Raw genomic sequence first — 16,601 nt, 5'->3', positions numbered from 1 at the left:
ATCTGTGATGATTATGATTGAACAAGAAGAATTGTACAATATTTGAGACTACACAATGAATTTATGCAGTAGTCATAACAACGTTAGTCTCTCTGAAACGAAAGCTAACATTTTCATAAAACTGATATAAGCATCAAGAGCTCCTTTCTGAGTAGCAATTACCATGTCAAAAGTTATTGTTGCATAAGTAAACCTTGGATTATTTACTTCCCCATAAACATTATTTTTTAATTTATCCACATTCTTCTTTAGAGGGCTAGACAAAGAAAGAAGATTATATGGAGAGATGCTGAAATACAGCAGCAAAATTCTGCCTATATGCTACCCCAAACTTCCCACTTCCTTACTTTCTCTCTATTCCATTACATAAACTCTTTTCACTATAATGCATCTTCCAAACACTGGCCATTAAACTTACAGATCATTGTTTTAGGCCTCTGTTTCTGAGACATGGAACATCTCAGTTTTCAAGCACCTGGGAATTACCTTAGCCTAATAACAACCCTGAACTATAAAAAGCTTTTTACTTTGCTCCCTGTGATTCTTCAGAAGCATTGGGAATTAATTTTTCTGGTCTTGTTTACATTTTGTTTTGCCTTGCACGTGGCTTAATGTTCAAGATCTCTGTTTATCTCGAGCAGCTCAGTCACTGCCAAATCACTGTTCTCCTAAACAAAATAAGAGTCTTCATTTTAAGAACTGGTTTTACCCCTTTTTAAATAGATAACAGGCCAATAAAGTATTAGTAAACATTGTTCTAGAGAAGCGTATCATCTGTTCACCTTAGGCAAAATTCTAAAAGTTTGGTATAGATGCAATTTCAGGCCATAACTGGAGCCAGTTTTCAGATCATCTTCCAGAAGACCTATTCACCAAAAAATAACAGCCACAGCCTAAAGTCACTTGCAAAACTTCATGAGCAGGTCAAGTTTCCCAGGCACTGCTAACCTGTGAAAATCACTGAAGGCTGATCGATATCAGTTTCATTGACATAAGATTGTGTTACTAAGATTTTCTTATATAGGGCTGATTTTTGTTTGTTTTTTAAATTAGCAGCATAAGCTGCCCATCTTCTTGGAATCTAGCAGAGCAACTCCAGTGCAGTTTTGAACAGAAGAGTAGATTAGATTAAAACAAAGAAACATATTTGGGAAGAGAAAAAAACCCACACCCCCACATTTTGATAAATATATAATAAGCGCTCATTCCAAATCAATTATAAAGCAGAACACAGCAAGTAATACTTTATGCTTCCAAAAAGGAAAAGAAACATTGCAGTAATTAAGAATGCGAATTTTACAAGAAAAATTTAAATGCACTGTTTTTACAAATGAAGTTTTGAGAAATAACGAGTACCACAGAATTCTCCCACTTCAGCAGAAGTAACAACCTTCAGGCTGCAGAGAAAGGGCAATTACAAGTGTAGGAGCATGGATCTGTGTAAACTTCGGGGGGGTACAGAAGGGGTGACTGCAGTGATGCCTGCCATGCCATAAGGAGCACCCATACCTCACTATGCTTTCCCTTTAAATCAAAAAGATTTAAGTGCCCTGTATTGCACAATAACATGAACCCATGTACAACCAAAGAATACAAGATGGAATCTCCTCTGAAGAAGGAGAGTTAGTTTGCTCCATGCAAATGCAAAGCATGCTTTACTCACGTTTCCAGTTCACTGTAACATTAAAACCCCACAGGTCATGTTTGTACAATGCAGTTAACATAAAACTAAGAGCTTACTGCAATCAAAAGGAAATATTCCTCACTGGCATTACTTCAATAATTGACCTAGCCCAGGGTCGTTTTAAAACAGTTTAAATGCATCATTAATCCAGGGTATTCCAAAGCAGCTTTACTAATATGCTATAATAAATTAAAACAGAGAAGCAAGGTCGCAGTCAGTATGCATTTTAAAAAAAATAATAATATAATACCAAAACATGCCAGACATGCAGGTTAGAACACGAAAGAGACGGCAGAGGAAACAACTTAGAAGTTCAAGAAGGGATATATTTTCCTTGGTATATTTTCACTGCTTACATGCTTTCCTCCTATCACTTCCATTCTAGCATTCTGGCAGCTTCTCCACTTCTTTCTCCACTACTATTAAAAGATAGTAGCTGGTCTCTCAAAGAACCAGATCAGTAAACTCGAGATTAATCTATGATATGAAGAACATTACTAAATGGAATAGAAGGTCAGCTGTTCAATTTTTGATCACGCATACCAGGAGACCAGGAGATTAGCAAAGTGTATTTTAAGGATGGCAGCCTTGGGCAAGTATTTTTGAACAATCTTGTCTATGGTTTCCCAAATAAACATACATATAAAAAAATCTGTGAGTCCACTGTTTAAGAGTAGACACGACTAACAGGAAAGACTGGAAATAATCAAGGGCATAAATGAAATGAGCCAACATCATTATTTACTACAGATTTCAAGTCTTCTCAAGTAGAGGAGGAAAAAATGCTCAGTAGATTGTTGAAAGTTACACGCTGTTCAAAAACTGAACATAAAGTCAGCCCACATGCAATCTGTTTTTAAAGAGGGATGAGAGACAAAAACAAAAAGCTCCAAATTTATTTAGAAAAACCCAACTTAAAAATGCCAAAGACACTGTAGATTGCACCCAATTTATACTCATTAACATATGCTTCTCCATGTATTCACATAGTGCTTTTCACAAAATTGTTCCATTCCTCTCAAGATTGCTGGCATGTTACACTAAGAAAAATACATTCCCTCTCCCTGCAGGAAGCAAAGATGGTCTCTTCACCTTCTGCCCATAAACAAACATACAAAAGTGCACGTATATATGGGTATATATGATTCATGTAAGTAAAAGGAAAACTCAAAACCCAGACTAACAACTGTCTCTAAAGAATTTACTCTACTAAAAATTTCTTTAACTTGCATTGAAGAAGAGTTTTGAGTTTCACTGAATTTTAAACTTAATTCACAAAGACTTTATTCTTATAAATTACAGAACAAACATTTCCACAACACAAGGAAGTGGCAAGTTTTTCCAAAATCTGTGTCTTTGAAGAGGTTACAAAGGGCACAGTCCTGGCCTTGCTCTCTGTCGTGGTCTAACTCTAACCAACAGCCAAGCCCCTACCAGTGGGAACAGGTAGAGACTTGGAAGGATAAAAAATAGAGAACTCATGAGTTGAGATAAAGACAGTTCATACAGAACACAAAAGCTGCACACACAAGCAAAGCAAAACAAGAAATTAATTCACTGCTTCCCATGGGCAGGGTTCTCCAGGAAGACAGGGCCCCAAAATCATGGGTAATGGTTATTTGGGCAGACAAACACCATCACCCCAAACGTTGCTCCTCTTTCTATTTCTTCCCTCCACTTTACATACTGAGCCATATGGTCTGGAATATCCCTTCGGTCGCCTGTCCTGGTGGTGTCTCTTCCCAATTTCCCATGAACCTCCGCCTTCCTCCCCTGTCTGACCATATGAAAACCAGAAAAGGCCTTGGCTCTGTGCAACCCCTGCCCAGCAATAACTAAAACATCTCAATATTATCAATCCTGTGTTCAGCACAAATCCAAAACACAGCCCCATACCAGAAATTGTGAAGAAAATTACTCTAAATTGTTTCAGCTGAAACCAGCAAAATCTCCCATGTTCATTTGTCATTCACATCCATTCCAGATGCAGAAGCAGGTTGCTGCTTAGCATGATGCCATCTCCATTTCCTTGTTCCCAAAATAAAATGCATTTTTTCTTCATTGCTTCTAAAAGAGAGGCATCTGTTGTGAGTCCTGAGCATCTGAAGACAAATATCTCTCCCATGTTCATACTGAAGTTGCTTCAAAGAAAACACCTTCATCTTCAGCAATTGCACATGCACTCCCCAGCACTTAGAATTATGCTGAGAAACCACCTGAGTTTTACAGAAATTAAGTCTCACATTAACAACAACTCTTTGTCAAATGGCTTCTCTCAACGTTTTGTATAAGGATGGTTTAAACAACATCTCAGCATCTTTGCTGATCTTGGTGCACCCTTTCCACAGGGAGCAAGACAGAGAAGATAGGGCAAGATCACAGAAGCTAATGGATTTTGTTTCTAGTCAAATTTCTTTCCCATCCCTCTGCAGCTTCGCTGCTTTCCCAGATGGAATTCCAGAAGTTTCCTGTCTTCCTCTGAAGCACTTCCTGCTCACATGGCATGTCTACATTGCTAAACAATGGCAGATTTCAAAATCCATTAGTATAAGCAGTTGGTGGAGGTAAACACCACTTCCATGTTAGCAACGCTTAGGCTAATACGTGTGAACATACATTGGGATTGTATTTCTTAAATGGACTACTTTAGGGAAAACAGAGACATAAAACCACACTTCTCAATATAGTTCAAGCAGTATCACTCAAAATAAAATCTGACCTCCATGAAGGAACATCCTCATGCACTTGGAGAAATTTCCACTGCATCACCATTATTGGAAATTATGTCAAGGATGCTGGAAAAGATTTAATCTGATGTGCAACACAGGTTATATACACTGCAGGAATACTTTGCTGCAAGACTTGTCTATGTAATTTTTTTAGTTTCCCACTAATTTTTAGAGCCATCACAGGCATTTTTTAATTCTCATCTGTGTCTTGTCTTTAATGATTCTGTAACTTTATAGGAGAATTTGCTGCTCAGTGTCATAAAAGCTCTAAATTTACATTTTTATACTGGTGTTATAATTGTAAAATTTGATCAGCAGTTTGAATGTCACTTTAGTTTATACTGAGCAATTCTGCAAAAACAACATCAATTCAAGTCTGTCATTCATTTTGTAGCCATAACAAATGCAACTCAAAATGTAGTCATTTATCAGAGTCTGAGAAAAATATAAATATACTGCTTGTTGAGTGGCATTAATGTATCTTTTAAGTGCATTCTCCATACTAATGTGAAACTACTGCTCTGTAGAAAAAGCAATCTAAAAATTTCCACAACTCAGTCCAATGCAGTAATCTACCTGGGAACTAAGTGGAATATCAAAAACATTAAATAATCTGAAATGTGGAGGGCTCCCCCCCTCAAGAAAAAGCAAATAAAAAAGAGAAAAAGCAGCAAGAGATGGAAGTGTGCTGCTATGTTGAAAATAAAAGCTGAAAACCCACATTAGGAATTGGTGCCCTCATATTAAAAAAGTCAACTATTGCATTAAAACATGGATTAATTGTGTTCAAGACATAATTCAGAACTGGAGAACCACTAAATAAGGGGGCTTCAGCACTAGATTTGGTGCAATTTATAGTCTCTCCTCAAGTTATCTAGTAGTTATCTCTAACTACTACTGCACCTGTGCAGGCTTTGCCAGGGACAAGCCAAGTTCTGCCAAGGGTGAAGTTAATCTGCACAGAAGTATCGGCTTCTGTGAAGCCAAGGCTGAAGTTAATCGGCCAGTATCTGCTGGAGCTGTCTCTGGTGGGTGGGAACATCGCAAACCTCCCTAGTCCATGTGCGCTGTTTGACCTTTCCCCCTTGGGCACAACCAGAAAGCTTCAGCAAAGTTACATAAAGTTCACTCAAAAGTTACATTACAACTCCAAAATTTTAGCCCAGGGACTGGGTGACAAAACAGAAGGACAAACTGCCTGTGGCAGAAAATTGTTTCATCTAATGCAAAATCGTGAGATTTTTATCACAGTGAGGCAAAAACATACAGGATAAAATACTTCCCCCACAGCAGAGGAGCTGTTAATACTGCAGGGCCTGTGTTTCCGAGACACTGGCTCTGAACAGAGACACACAAGGAGTCCTTCCTCATCAACAAACGGAACTTGTCATAGGCTGCTGTGAAATGTTCTTACTTCTAAATATTTGTTTTCCTTCTCCTAGTACTTAACTGATAGAAAACTATTTACAGAGAACAAAAAATAAGTAAACAGGCTAAAATTTTCTAAATAAATGCATCTGTTATTCTAGTTACAAGTATGAAACATTATGCTTCTTTAGGCAAATGAGCACCTTAAGTTAGTCTGATAAATCTACACTTACACACTTGAGTGAGCAATCCAATTTCTAAAGCACCTTGTACTAATACTGCTGTCCTGACAAAATTCTGGTTTAGATAATTACTCTGCCTAGCTAAATCTCTTAGCAGTATCGCATGTTGTCATAAACCACTGTGTAGCAAAGAAGAAAAAACTGTTCAACTGCCACTGCTTCTTAAGCACAGAATCAATGGTTTATCACTAATCAATGAAACATTTAAGTTGTACAGGCCAGATTTTCTAATCTACTATATCCAATCTGCACTGTAAATTTCTCATTACAGACAAAAACAATACAAAGCAAAAAACTGGCAACGCACAGGAAACTACACTGGACGTGGTAGCTCTCAGGTGAAACAAACATGCCAAGTTTCACAGCACTGAACATTCATGGTACTACCAATGGCACCAATCTCTCAACTTCTTGTTGCTGCAGTTCTCCTGGGCGTGACTGTTCACATGGCTCTGACGACAACACAAAAATATTCTTCATCTTCTTCAGAGAAAGTCTGGCAGTTAGGCTTACACTTTTCTGGAGGTGGTTTCAGATGACCCAATGAAGCATTTGTCAAACACCATTGTGTACTGTCATCAGGGATTTGGCTGAAAACTTCTGGCATGAGAAGGTAACCAACAGCTGGAGGTGATGGTGGGGAAAAGGATGCTGTAGTCAAATCCACACGTGACGAGAAAGCCGCGTATTTCAGCTAGTGACTGCTTCCTACGGGCAGAGGTGCTCAATAAACAGAATTCGACCAGAGAAAGATACAATAGGAAATTCCTTCAACAGTATCTGCCCAGAGATCATAAAATGACAGCATAAGGAAACATGACCTTGAACAGAAACATGACAGCTCTGACCCTGTGCAGCACAAGCATCCAGAAGAGTGAGGTACTGTGGCCTACATGTTTCCGTGTTAGCTGGACATACACGTCACCATTTTTGTTCCTGCAATTCTCTTTGTTATTAGTTCGGTGATTAAATAGCTGACTTGAATCACCGGGTGTTTGCATAGACTTGGAGCCATGTCAGAAAAATGTGCAAAAAATAATGGAAATGAAGGTAAAGAATCTGAAAAGTAAGCATGAAGTCCTGTTAAATTTCTGCAATAGAGTTTCTTCTTCTTTACCTCTTGAGCAAACCATCACAAGCAGGTCTCTCCCATGCTGGGAGGGAAAGGATTTCTCTACTGAAGACATATTTTGAATAAAACTACCCAGACAAGTATGAAACTCACAGTGAAACCCTTCCAAATGTGACATTTGTCAAAATCAGGTTGAAATCAACGAACCATTACCGAGCTTGACTAAAAACCTGTTTACATTATGTGCTGATTGCAGATGGGATAAAATTAATTTTCCTCACAGCCGCTGGTAGGGGGCTGTATTTTGGATTTGGGCTGGAAGCACAGGGATGTATTTGTTGTTGCTGAGGAGAGCTTACGCAGTGTCAATGTCTTTTCTGCTTCTTGTACTGCCCTGACAGCGAGGAGCCTGGGGCCGTACAAGAAGGGGGAGAAGATACAGCTGAAAACAACTAACCAATGGGATATGCTACACTATATGGCATCAGAGTCACAATAAAAAACTGAAGGAAGAGGTGACAACTGGAGTGACGGCATTTGTCTTCTCAAGTAACTGTTATGCGTAATGGAGCCCAACTTTCCTGGGGAAGGCTGAACACCTGCCTGCCCAGGGGAAATGATGGATTCTGTATTTTTTGCTTGCATATGAGGCTTTTGCTTTACCTATTGAACTGTCTTTACCTCAACCCACGAGTTTTCTCACTTTTACCCTTCGCATTCTCTCCTCCATCCCACTGAGATGGGAGTGGGAGCACAGTGGTGCGGCGCTTACTTGCCTGCCAAGGTTAAAACATGACACACTGGAATTCTCAGAAAGAATGCTCAGAAGGTTGCCATCTCCTGATGAAGCCTTTTCACATTTTAAAGAAACCATTAAAAGAACGGGACTGCTAATTTTTTCAGTCAGCACAGTTTGGTGTTTTGACCATGAAGAACATTTACAATACATGTAGAATTTTTAGTTTGGGATTCCTGAGTTGCATTGCACTTAATTTGTTGATCTCTGAATTAATTTTTTTCAGATTAACTTTAAGTAGCCAAGACGTAGGCTCCTGGCCCAAATCCACCAAAATAGGCAGTGCACACACAGTTTTGCTGCAGTCAATTGCTATAAATGTGTGCATCAGCATATTGCTAAACAAAGACCATAAGTTACCTGTCTGAGCATTAAAAACAAAAGAAAAGCTGAACCGTCTTTCTTCTGTATGTGAACAGACACCTGCCTACACACACAGCACACACAGCCTGGCTCCTGACCAGGATACACCAATAATATCACTGCAATCCTTCACAGCCAGACACAAGAGAAATTCCCTGCACAGGGAGATGAGGAAGTTTAGGACAGAACTGAGCAACGCATCCCAGTGAGGGGACAAAACACAGCTTGGGTATTCCCCCAATAGTTGAGTAATTTTGTATCCCACTGCTTCAATAAGGTATTGGAATCCCCTTTGTCACAGTAGTCTTCCTACAAGTCCAAGTGTAGGCATGCACACAGGTTTCTTGGTCTTGTGTTTTGATTTGGATTAAGCCGAAACAACTACGCACAATAAATTAGCTGAAATGTACTACAAATGCTGAGTTAAAGAAAAAGAAAATTAAATATAGAAACCAGTCTGTTTTATCCTGTAAGATATACTCTATTTAGTAACACTCCTGAAAATTGATAGGTATTAAATTAACCACAGGAGGGCTCCCTCTGGTATTCTGTATTCTGTTGAATACAACAGAAGCATACTGTTTTAAGATAAAATACTATTTTTGGCAATAAAGTAACAAATTTTAGAACTAAAATTATATTTTCCTCACTAGGCTCTAGTATATACAAGTGAATGAAGTCATACATGAACAATTTAGGTAAAAGAACTGAATTACATAGCTGTTAACTGTGTGACTTAAAACACTAAAAGGCAAACTCAGGTTGCCAATGCTCTGCATTTTAGGCTACTAAGCTCTGTTTTGTCATGCCAGGTACAGGGACTGCTGGAGCTGACACACCAGCACAGCAATTAACAGAGCCATAGAAAAAAAGAGTATTGAACACACCAGGTCCTAGCTGCTGCTCTGAGAAACGATGACTTGCTTGGAACAGCACATGCATAGAAACTGAGCAGAGAAAGTGAGGCTTCGTATTGTCAGTATCTGACAGGTACTCTTCCCCAAATAGTACAAATAAATGTCAGCAGCAGTCAAGCAGCTACTTTTTTAGACTTGAGCCTGTTTGTCACTCTTTGTCACTCTATACTTTATTTACTTCTCTGCCAAAGAGAAGCAAAACTCTCCTGCCTCTTAAGTTTGTGGTGAAAGCCAAGGTAAATAATTGAGACAGTGGAACTAAATATATAAGTAACCGGCAGTGCCCTAACAGTATAATAATAGAAAATAGGTGCATACTTATGTCCTAAGCAAACCGCATTTTGTACAAGATTTTGCAGCTGTTGAAAGCAACCAGAAAGAACAAGGGAAATACAGATTGGGGGGGGGGGGGGGGGGGGGGGGGGGAGGCTAGGGGAAAGAAAGTTGTGCTCTCAAGATGCTGCTTTTATGCACCAGAAACAGAACTCACCAACCCAAGTTGCTGGCATCAATAGCGAGTTGACAGGGTTGACTGTCCTGGAAAACTTATGATTATCAGAAGCTGTGTGCTAAACAGTAGAAAACATTGCATTCTGGAGTAAATTTAAATTTTCACTTCTTTCACAGACTTCAGAAACTAATGGCTGCTTGCAAGACAGCATTCAGGCTGAAGTTGCTTTCTGGATTCAGAAGACAAAGTTAGTATTTTCATAACCACCAGGCTTAGTAAGTCAATTTCGTGCCTGTTTGCCAACTACAATAGAGGCCTAGGATTTGTAATGACTAAGTTCTCCTTATCCTAAGGAGTTAATTTAAATCCATACCTCACTATCCCATGAGAAAGATGTAACTTTGGGGCTAACCAGATGGAAGCACAGGCTTCACAGGACAATGGAAAGAGAGCTCCATGACCATACCATGGAGCAGTGTTTCACCCCCACGGCACAGCTTTTGCTCTTTGATCTGGACACTACACAAGCACGAAAAAAAAGGGCCAACACCATCATCAGTTTCTCCAGTAGAAGTGCCTCAGTCAGGAGGTTAAAGCAGTGCCCCTCACTACGCCAGAGCATATGTGAAACGAAGCCAGAAAGCTACCTTCTTTCCTTACTTTACACATCATAAAGCATTTCAGTAATACACCTGTAAGTATTACAGAGCATCTGTGACTAAGAGATGCTGCTGCTCAACCCAATTTTAAGTGAGGAGATTTGACACCAGGAAGCAGGGATGTGACAAATAAAAAAAAAATACAAAATCAAGTGGAAACACATTAGGGGTTACTTCACTAGACTGCTCTCCTTTCAGTCACCACCCACACTGGCCTCACATATGAACAGAAAGAAACATATATCACAAAACCTACATAATAGACACTGGAAAACTGCTGCAAGAAATTTGGTACATTTACAGGACGTTATGCTTTGTATACTGAGAGTGTATGACCAGACAAGGGTAAAGCCTTACTGAAGCCACACAAAGTAGCGTGAACTTTAGATAGCATGAGATACTCAGGTTTAGACCAGGATTACATCCTACTGGTTGCGCTAAATTGTTGCTTTTCCTCCAAAGAAAAGAAAACTGAAATTAGAAGTTTTACCAGCGTAAGTTAGTATCCAAACACCCTGCTATTGGAATTTCATCAAAATATCAGACGAGATACTTACATCACATATATAATATCTCAATGACAAAACAAAAACAAACTCCCCCTCCAAAGATAAACTAACTGTAAAAACCTGTAATCAAAACTCAAAAACACCATGATGTTTTAAGGAATTTTTAAGACTTCTTTTTTTAAAAGGCAATAAAAATACCCTATTCAATTTCCCGTATTCCCATAGTATAGCAAGGAAGGTAGTCTTAGAAGATTAAACTAGAAATAAACTATTTTTTTTTTCCCCGGCGTCTACCATTTACATCCAACTGCATTTCATGGAAATCTTGTTGCATCACATAACCCAGAACCTTTACATGTACATTTACCCTTGAAGCTCCACTTTACATAATATGATAAACCAGAAGTAAATAACAATAACCAAAATATAAAACTCAAGCCTATCAAGTTCTCAAGTGAAAACATGACAGCTTTAAAAAGTTTCTATGAAACAAAGGTTCATAGAGATTAATAATGTTTATAGAATTAATGTAAAGCAATCAAAATCATTAATGTCTGAAATCATAGTTGTATCATTTACTAATTTTTCAATTTTTCCTAAAGAAGAGCTTCTCTACCGAGAAACAGAATTTGCAGAATGGAAAAAAAAAAAAAAATCTTACGTAACTTATTTCAGCACCATTTTTGTGAAAAAAAAAAGTCAACTTAGTTTGTCATATTAGAATTTCTGGATAGCAGTAAAGAACACAAGTTCCTCTTCTAGGCACTGGAGATGACACAGTCCACAGGGGACACTGTTCTACCATTGATAGACTATTTTTGCATTGTGGACTGCTTTTGAACTGTTTCTCTGCTTACGGCTGTCCAAGTATCAATACCTCCTCCATCAGACTGCCATCCCTCCTTCACTCCAGTGCTGTGGCAAGCAGCTGAGGTGGCGGGAGAGGCTGACAGAGCCCTCCTTCACAGGGAAGTTTGGGGATGTTTGTTTCAGCAATGAATGGGAAAGCTTAATTTACAAGTAGTCAAAACATCATTTCACCATGCCATCTCCTCAAAACCACCTGATGATCTATAATACGAATTTAATTGTGCTTAAAACAAGACAGCACATCTATAAACATCACTGTCTATGTCAGAATACCAACTAGGCACTCATTTTAACCACAAAGTCAAAACCAGTTCAGCCCGTAACTAAATCACTGACGTCACAGACAAGTCCGCCTCTCTTCCACGGTCAGGACACATCGCAACAGTCCAACTGCACATCACTAGCATGAGGTGCTGGCTCTACACGCATACCTTTGTAACCTAACACCATTTTAGAATATGTAAGAAAAGTCTGCTGCAGTTTCAGTAGGACTGACCTCTAACTTGTGTTAAGTCACACTAAATATCAAGAAATTGAATACCTCAAGGGCAAAGAATAACTGTGCTGAGTGTTTAAATTCTTGCATCTGCTACTAACTTAATAGGGAAAAAGAAGTTACATTGCTACTAGGATACTATTTCTAATGCAGTCTTTTCCAGTATGACCTCATTTCTAGGGGAGTCACAAAGAAGTCTTACAATTTTCTTTATATTTCAGGGAGTTGAACTCAAACTCCTATTTCAATCTCTGTTCCTTGTAAGTATTTTGGGTTATAATGTGCACATCAAAAGACATAAGTAACCTAATTGCATTACTTGTCTGTACTTCAGCCTTCCATCCTCACTGGGTAAAGACATTGCCAACATGATTTCAATACTTACCATGATAACAGAATTACATTAGAGTCAGCTGTAAGGTTCAAAGTTTCACTGCTCATTTTTATTGTTTTTCCATTAAACAGTCCCATTACTGCTCTATTAGTATTCAGACTGAGACAAAAGGGAAGGGGGGGGGGGGGGGGGGGGGGGGGGGGGCGGGGGCAGGGGAGAAAAAGGGAAGCTAGTAAAAAGACCTTTTCAGAAAACTTAGGATGTAAAATCTTTGGGGGGGGGGTCTCATCAGCAAGCCTTGCTAGTCCTTGACATATGCTTAGCTGTTTATTTCTTACACCACCTGATCCAGAATGCTTTTTTTTTTTTTTTCCCCCCAAATAAAAAAGCTCGCTTTCAGTTATCAAATTATGTTCTACTTAGAGTGCACTCTTAAACATTAGAAATTTTGTCAAGGCATGTGTGCTCTAAAGAGCCATGCATCACACATGGAAATCATTATCTGCATTGAATACCTTAGCTTTCCTAAGTCATAAGGTAAACTGCAAAGACTGCAGTGTGCACCTTGTAAACTAATGACAGACACTTATGATGTATAATTTTCTTTCAGCAGAAATTACTTCCAACTAAATTTTAGCACCCGACAGCTACGGCATTTTAAAACCCATGGAAACATAAAGTAAGCCTCAAATTAAGAAGCTATCCTTCACTTCCTCCTCTAGTAATATTCAGCATATTTCATTAACCAAAGTTATGAAACTTCGGAGGACTAACTTCTGTAATGGATACCCTTATTAACAAAGAATCAAATATGTTATTACGTGGTTGAAGCCATTGACCATACATGGGTGATGACCCTTGAAATGAAGGCTACTAATACACTAAAATGATAAATTATGCCATCTAATACACTCTAACGTGAAGGCTATGTAAGTGGTAAACAAGCTAAAAGATCATACAATCCCATAATTTCTTACCAATGATCTATGAAACATTCATGTTATATTCAAATTACACTAACAATTACAGTGTAGGAGCATTGTACTGTTGAACAGAACAAACACAAGCTTCGGTAAATTACAGGCAGGCTTATAAAGAAGTGCATTACAACAACTCCCTAAAACTAAACTTCACTTAACGCAGGTCGTGCTGTGATTTATGAGCCATACATAAACCCATCAAGCTGAAGAATAACTCAAGCAAAAAACAGCTTATGTCAACTGCTCTTATTAATAACAGTGATCGAGAAAACTGTAAACTGAAAATATTTGAAAGTTCTTCGTGACATCAGTCTGACAAGCAGTTAAACACAGCGTCGCTGCATCAGGTCACAACAGCAATATTCAGAAGAGAAAAAAACACTGCCAGTCACTTCTGTCGAATTTACAACCTAAGAGGAAACAAACAATCTCGGCGGTAAGACATCTACATGCATCCCAAGCAATTTCAGCGACCTACAGTTACACACCGGTTCGAGAAGTATTGCAGAGAGGCAGGCAAACAAAAGTTGCAGTAAAACCTCCACTTCTTGTAACGAAAATTAGAGCCCAGCGTCACCCTCATCTCACCAAAGCAGCACACAAAATCCCACGTCCTCCTAATTTCAGAGGCAGCCTTTGTGCCTGCTCACCCCTTGCCCTTCCCGGGGACGCCCAGGCGGGCAGACCTGGATGCTCTCACAACTTTCTGTCTCGGGCGCGGCGGCAGGACAAGCACACGTGCTGCCGCTCCCGCTCCCGCTCCGCGCCCCGGGCCGCCGCCGGGCCCCCGCAGCCCCTCGGGCGGCGAGAGCCGGGGCCGTGCCCCGAGGGGCGGCTGCCGCCCTGCGCCCGGCGGCGCTCCCGGGCGGCTTCGCACCTACCTGCGGCTCGGCGGCTTCGGGCGGCTTCACCAGGTGCTTCTCCTTGTAGAGAGACCAGAGGCCGATGTCAGGCAGGAAAATCAGAGCCGCGGTGAAGAGCAGCGTCATTTGCAGAAACCTCTTCTGTTTCCTCTTCATGGCCAAAGCCGGGCTGCTCTGCTGGCGGCGGCGGCGTCGGCTCCCCCAGCACCGCGGGGCCAGGTCCTTCCCTGCCCGCAGTCCCTCGGAGGGGCCCGGCGCCGCGGAGAAACTTCGCCCGCCTCACGCCTGCCCACCCGGAGCCCGGGCGGGGCCGCCCCCCGCAGCGGCGGCGGGGCCGAACCTGGCGGCCGCTCCCCCCGCCCCGGCGCGGCGCTGCGCGGCCGCGGTGCCGCTCTTGGGGGAGTTCATGGAGCCACCTGCGAACGGGGCGGCAAACAACCTGCCACGCAGCGGGAGAGGGGCAGCAAATAAATATATATATATGTATACATATATATGTTAAAAAAAAAAAAGGAGGGAAAAACCTCACAACCCGAGTCCAGTTAACAGCGTGGGACCGAGAGCTTCCCCTCCTCCCGGCCGCGCAGAGCCCCCGCCGCTGGCCGCGCCCGCCCGCCTCACGTCCCCCTGCTTGCCCCAGCCCGGGCGGGGGGGGGCGCGGCATCATGAGCTCATCACGCGCAATTTGCTAAGCAAGAGTTAAAAAAAAACAAAAACAAAAAAAAAAAAAACCCAAAACCAAAAACCAGGCGAAGAGGGCCGATGCCGGCGCCGCGGCACAGCGCGCCCCTCCGCGCCGGGGAGGCGGGCAGGGAGGGGCGGCCCTCGCCCCCCGCCTCCACGTGTGCCGGCCGGGCCGGGCACGGGCGGTGTCGGGCCCGCCCCAGCGCGCCTCCTCATCCCGGCCGCCCCATGTGCGCCTTCCGCCGGCTCCGCGCCCTTCTCCCCGGCGGGCGAGGCGGTGAGCGACAGCCCGGTGCGGGGCCCGCGGGCCGGAGCCGGGCGATGCTGCTGCTGCCGCCGCCGCCGGTTCTGCCGCCGCCGCGCATCGGGGACGGGGCTTGCAATTCCCGTTCCGGTCCGTCCTCCTCGGCGCTACGTGAAATGCGGGGGGAACCGCGCGGAGAGCCCGCGGGCGGCTCCCTGCCCGGGGGCCCGGCCCGCTGCGCCAGGCGGTGCTGGGGCGCTCACCTGCCGGGGTCTCCCCGGACTCCCCCCGCAGCGCCGCCTTTGCGGAGCCCGCCCGGCCACAGCCGAGCAGCTCCAGCCTTCCCCGAACCGCGGGGGACTGAGGTCACCCCCCACTTGGGTAGCAGCACCGAGGGAAGGAGATGTTCAAAGCGATGTCGATTTGTACTCGGCGTGTTGCAGTCGGACCCGCTTGGGCTTCTGGTCTGAGTTCAGCTGCTCGTTCTGACTACGCAGTGTAATTACCTTGTCTTCCCAAACTAACTCCTCTCAGCAAAACAGGACGCTCGGGTTAACCTTACTAGGACCTACTGCCCTTTGTCACATCAAACAGTGGGAAAAAGCGTATCAGACTCATAACGTTGACGTGTCCAGAACGAATACTGAAAAATAAAGCTACCCCTTCCTTTCTTTCTGCCCTGCATATAGAAAGCTGTCACTTCAGTGACAGCCCCTGTTCCTATTGGTGCCTAAAATATTTCTGAATGTCTAGGTCTTAACCCTGCAGTAAGAATTTTCTTTCTGTAACCACAGTACATAGCTACGAGTGGTGAGAAGCTGTCCTGTCCTTTTCCATGGATGACATCAGCCTTGTCCATCCCCAGATCCATCTTGTTTGGGAAGCATTTCCTACATGTGCATAAAATAGGGGCAGTGGAAAGGTTATTTTTAGGAGGGTAGCTGGAGATAAGGGAAAGCTTGAAGGCAGAACAGGAAAACTCTAAACGATGAAGGTGGGATGGGAGGAAACAGCCTAATGCCCATTACATCGGACTGGAAGGGACCTTGCAAGGTCAGCTCCTCCGTGGCTCTGACCCAAGGTACAATCAACTACATGCATGTGTCATTCTTGACAAGTGTTTGTCTAACCCATTTTGAAGTCCTCCAGCAAGAGCACCACTTCAGCCTCCTCAGGCACTCTGTTTTGACTTGCCATTACGATCTGTTCCTTAATGTACAACCTGTGCCTCCCTTGCTGTCATTTCAGGGTATTACATTAGCCACCAAAGGGACAGGAAGCAGAGTATCCCCCTCAGTCTTTACACAGGTAAAGCCCACTTCCAGAAACTCTTCTTTAGG

The 16,601-nt window shown here is 42.4% G+C and overlaps 1 protein-coding gene across 1 annotated transcript in view; it reads right to left on the bottom strand.

The window, feature by feature from the left end:
• The window catches only part of GALNTL6 (polypeptide N-acetylgalactosaminyltransferase like 6), a 443,050-nt gene extending 428,481 nt beyond the window's left edge, over positions 1–14,569 (bottom strand). Inside the window, exon 1 of the mRNA XM_040065326.2 lies at positions 14,352–14,569. Within this exon, the coding sequence (XP_039921260.1) occupies positions 14,352–14,489 (138 nt within the window). The 5' untranslated portion in view covers positions 14,490–14,569. The remainder of the gene's footprint in view (positions 1–14,351) is intronic.
• Positions 14,570–16,601: the final 2,032 nt, after the last annotated feature.

This window comes from Hirundo rustica, chromosome 5, assembly GCF_015227805.2.
Source record: "Hirundo rustica isolate bHirRus1 chromosome 5, bHirRus1.pri.v3, whole genome shotgun sequence".
In the NCBI taxonomy this organism is placed as follows: Eukaryota; Metazoa; Chordata; class Aves; order Passeriformes; family Hirundinidae; genus Hirundo; species Hirundo rustica.
The sequence above is the reverse complement of the archived record's forward strand: the minus strand, read 5'-3'. Positions and strand labels throughout refer to the sequence as shown.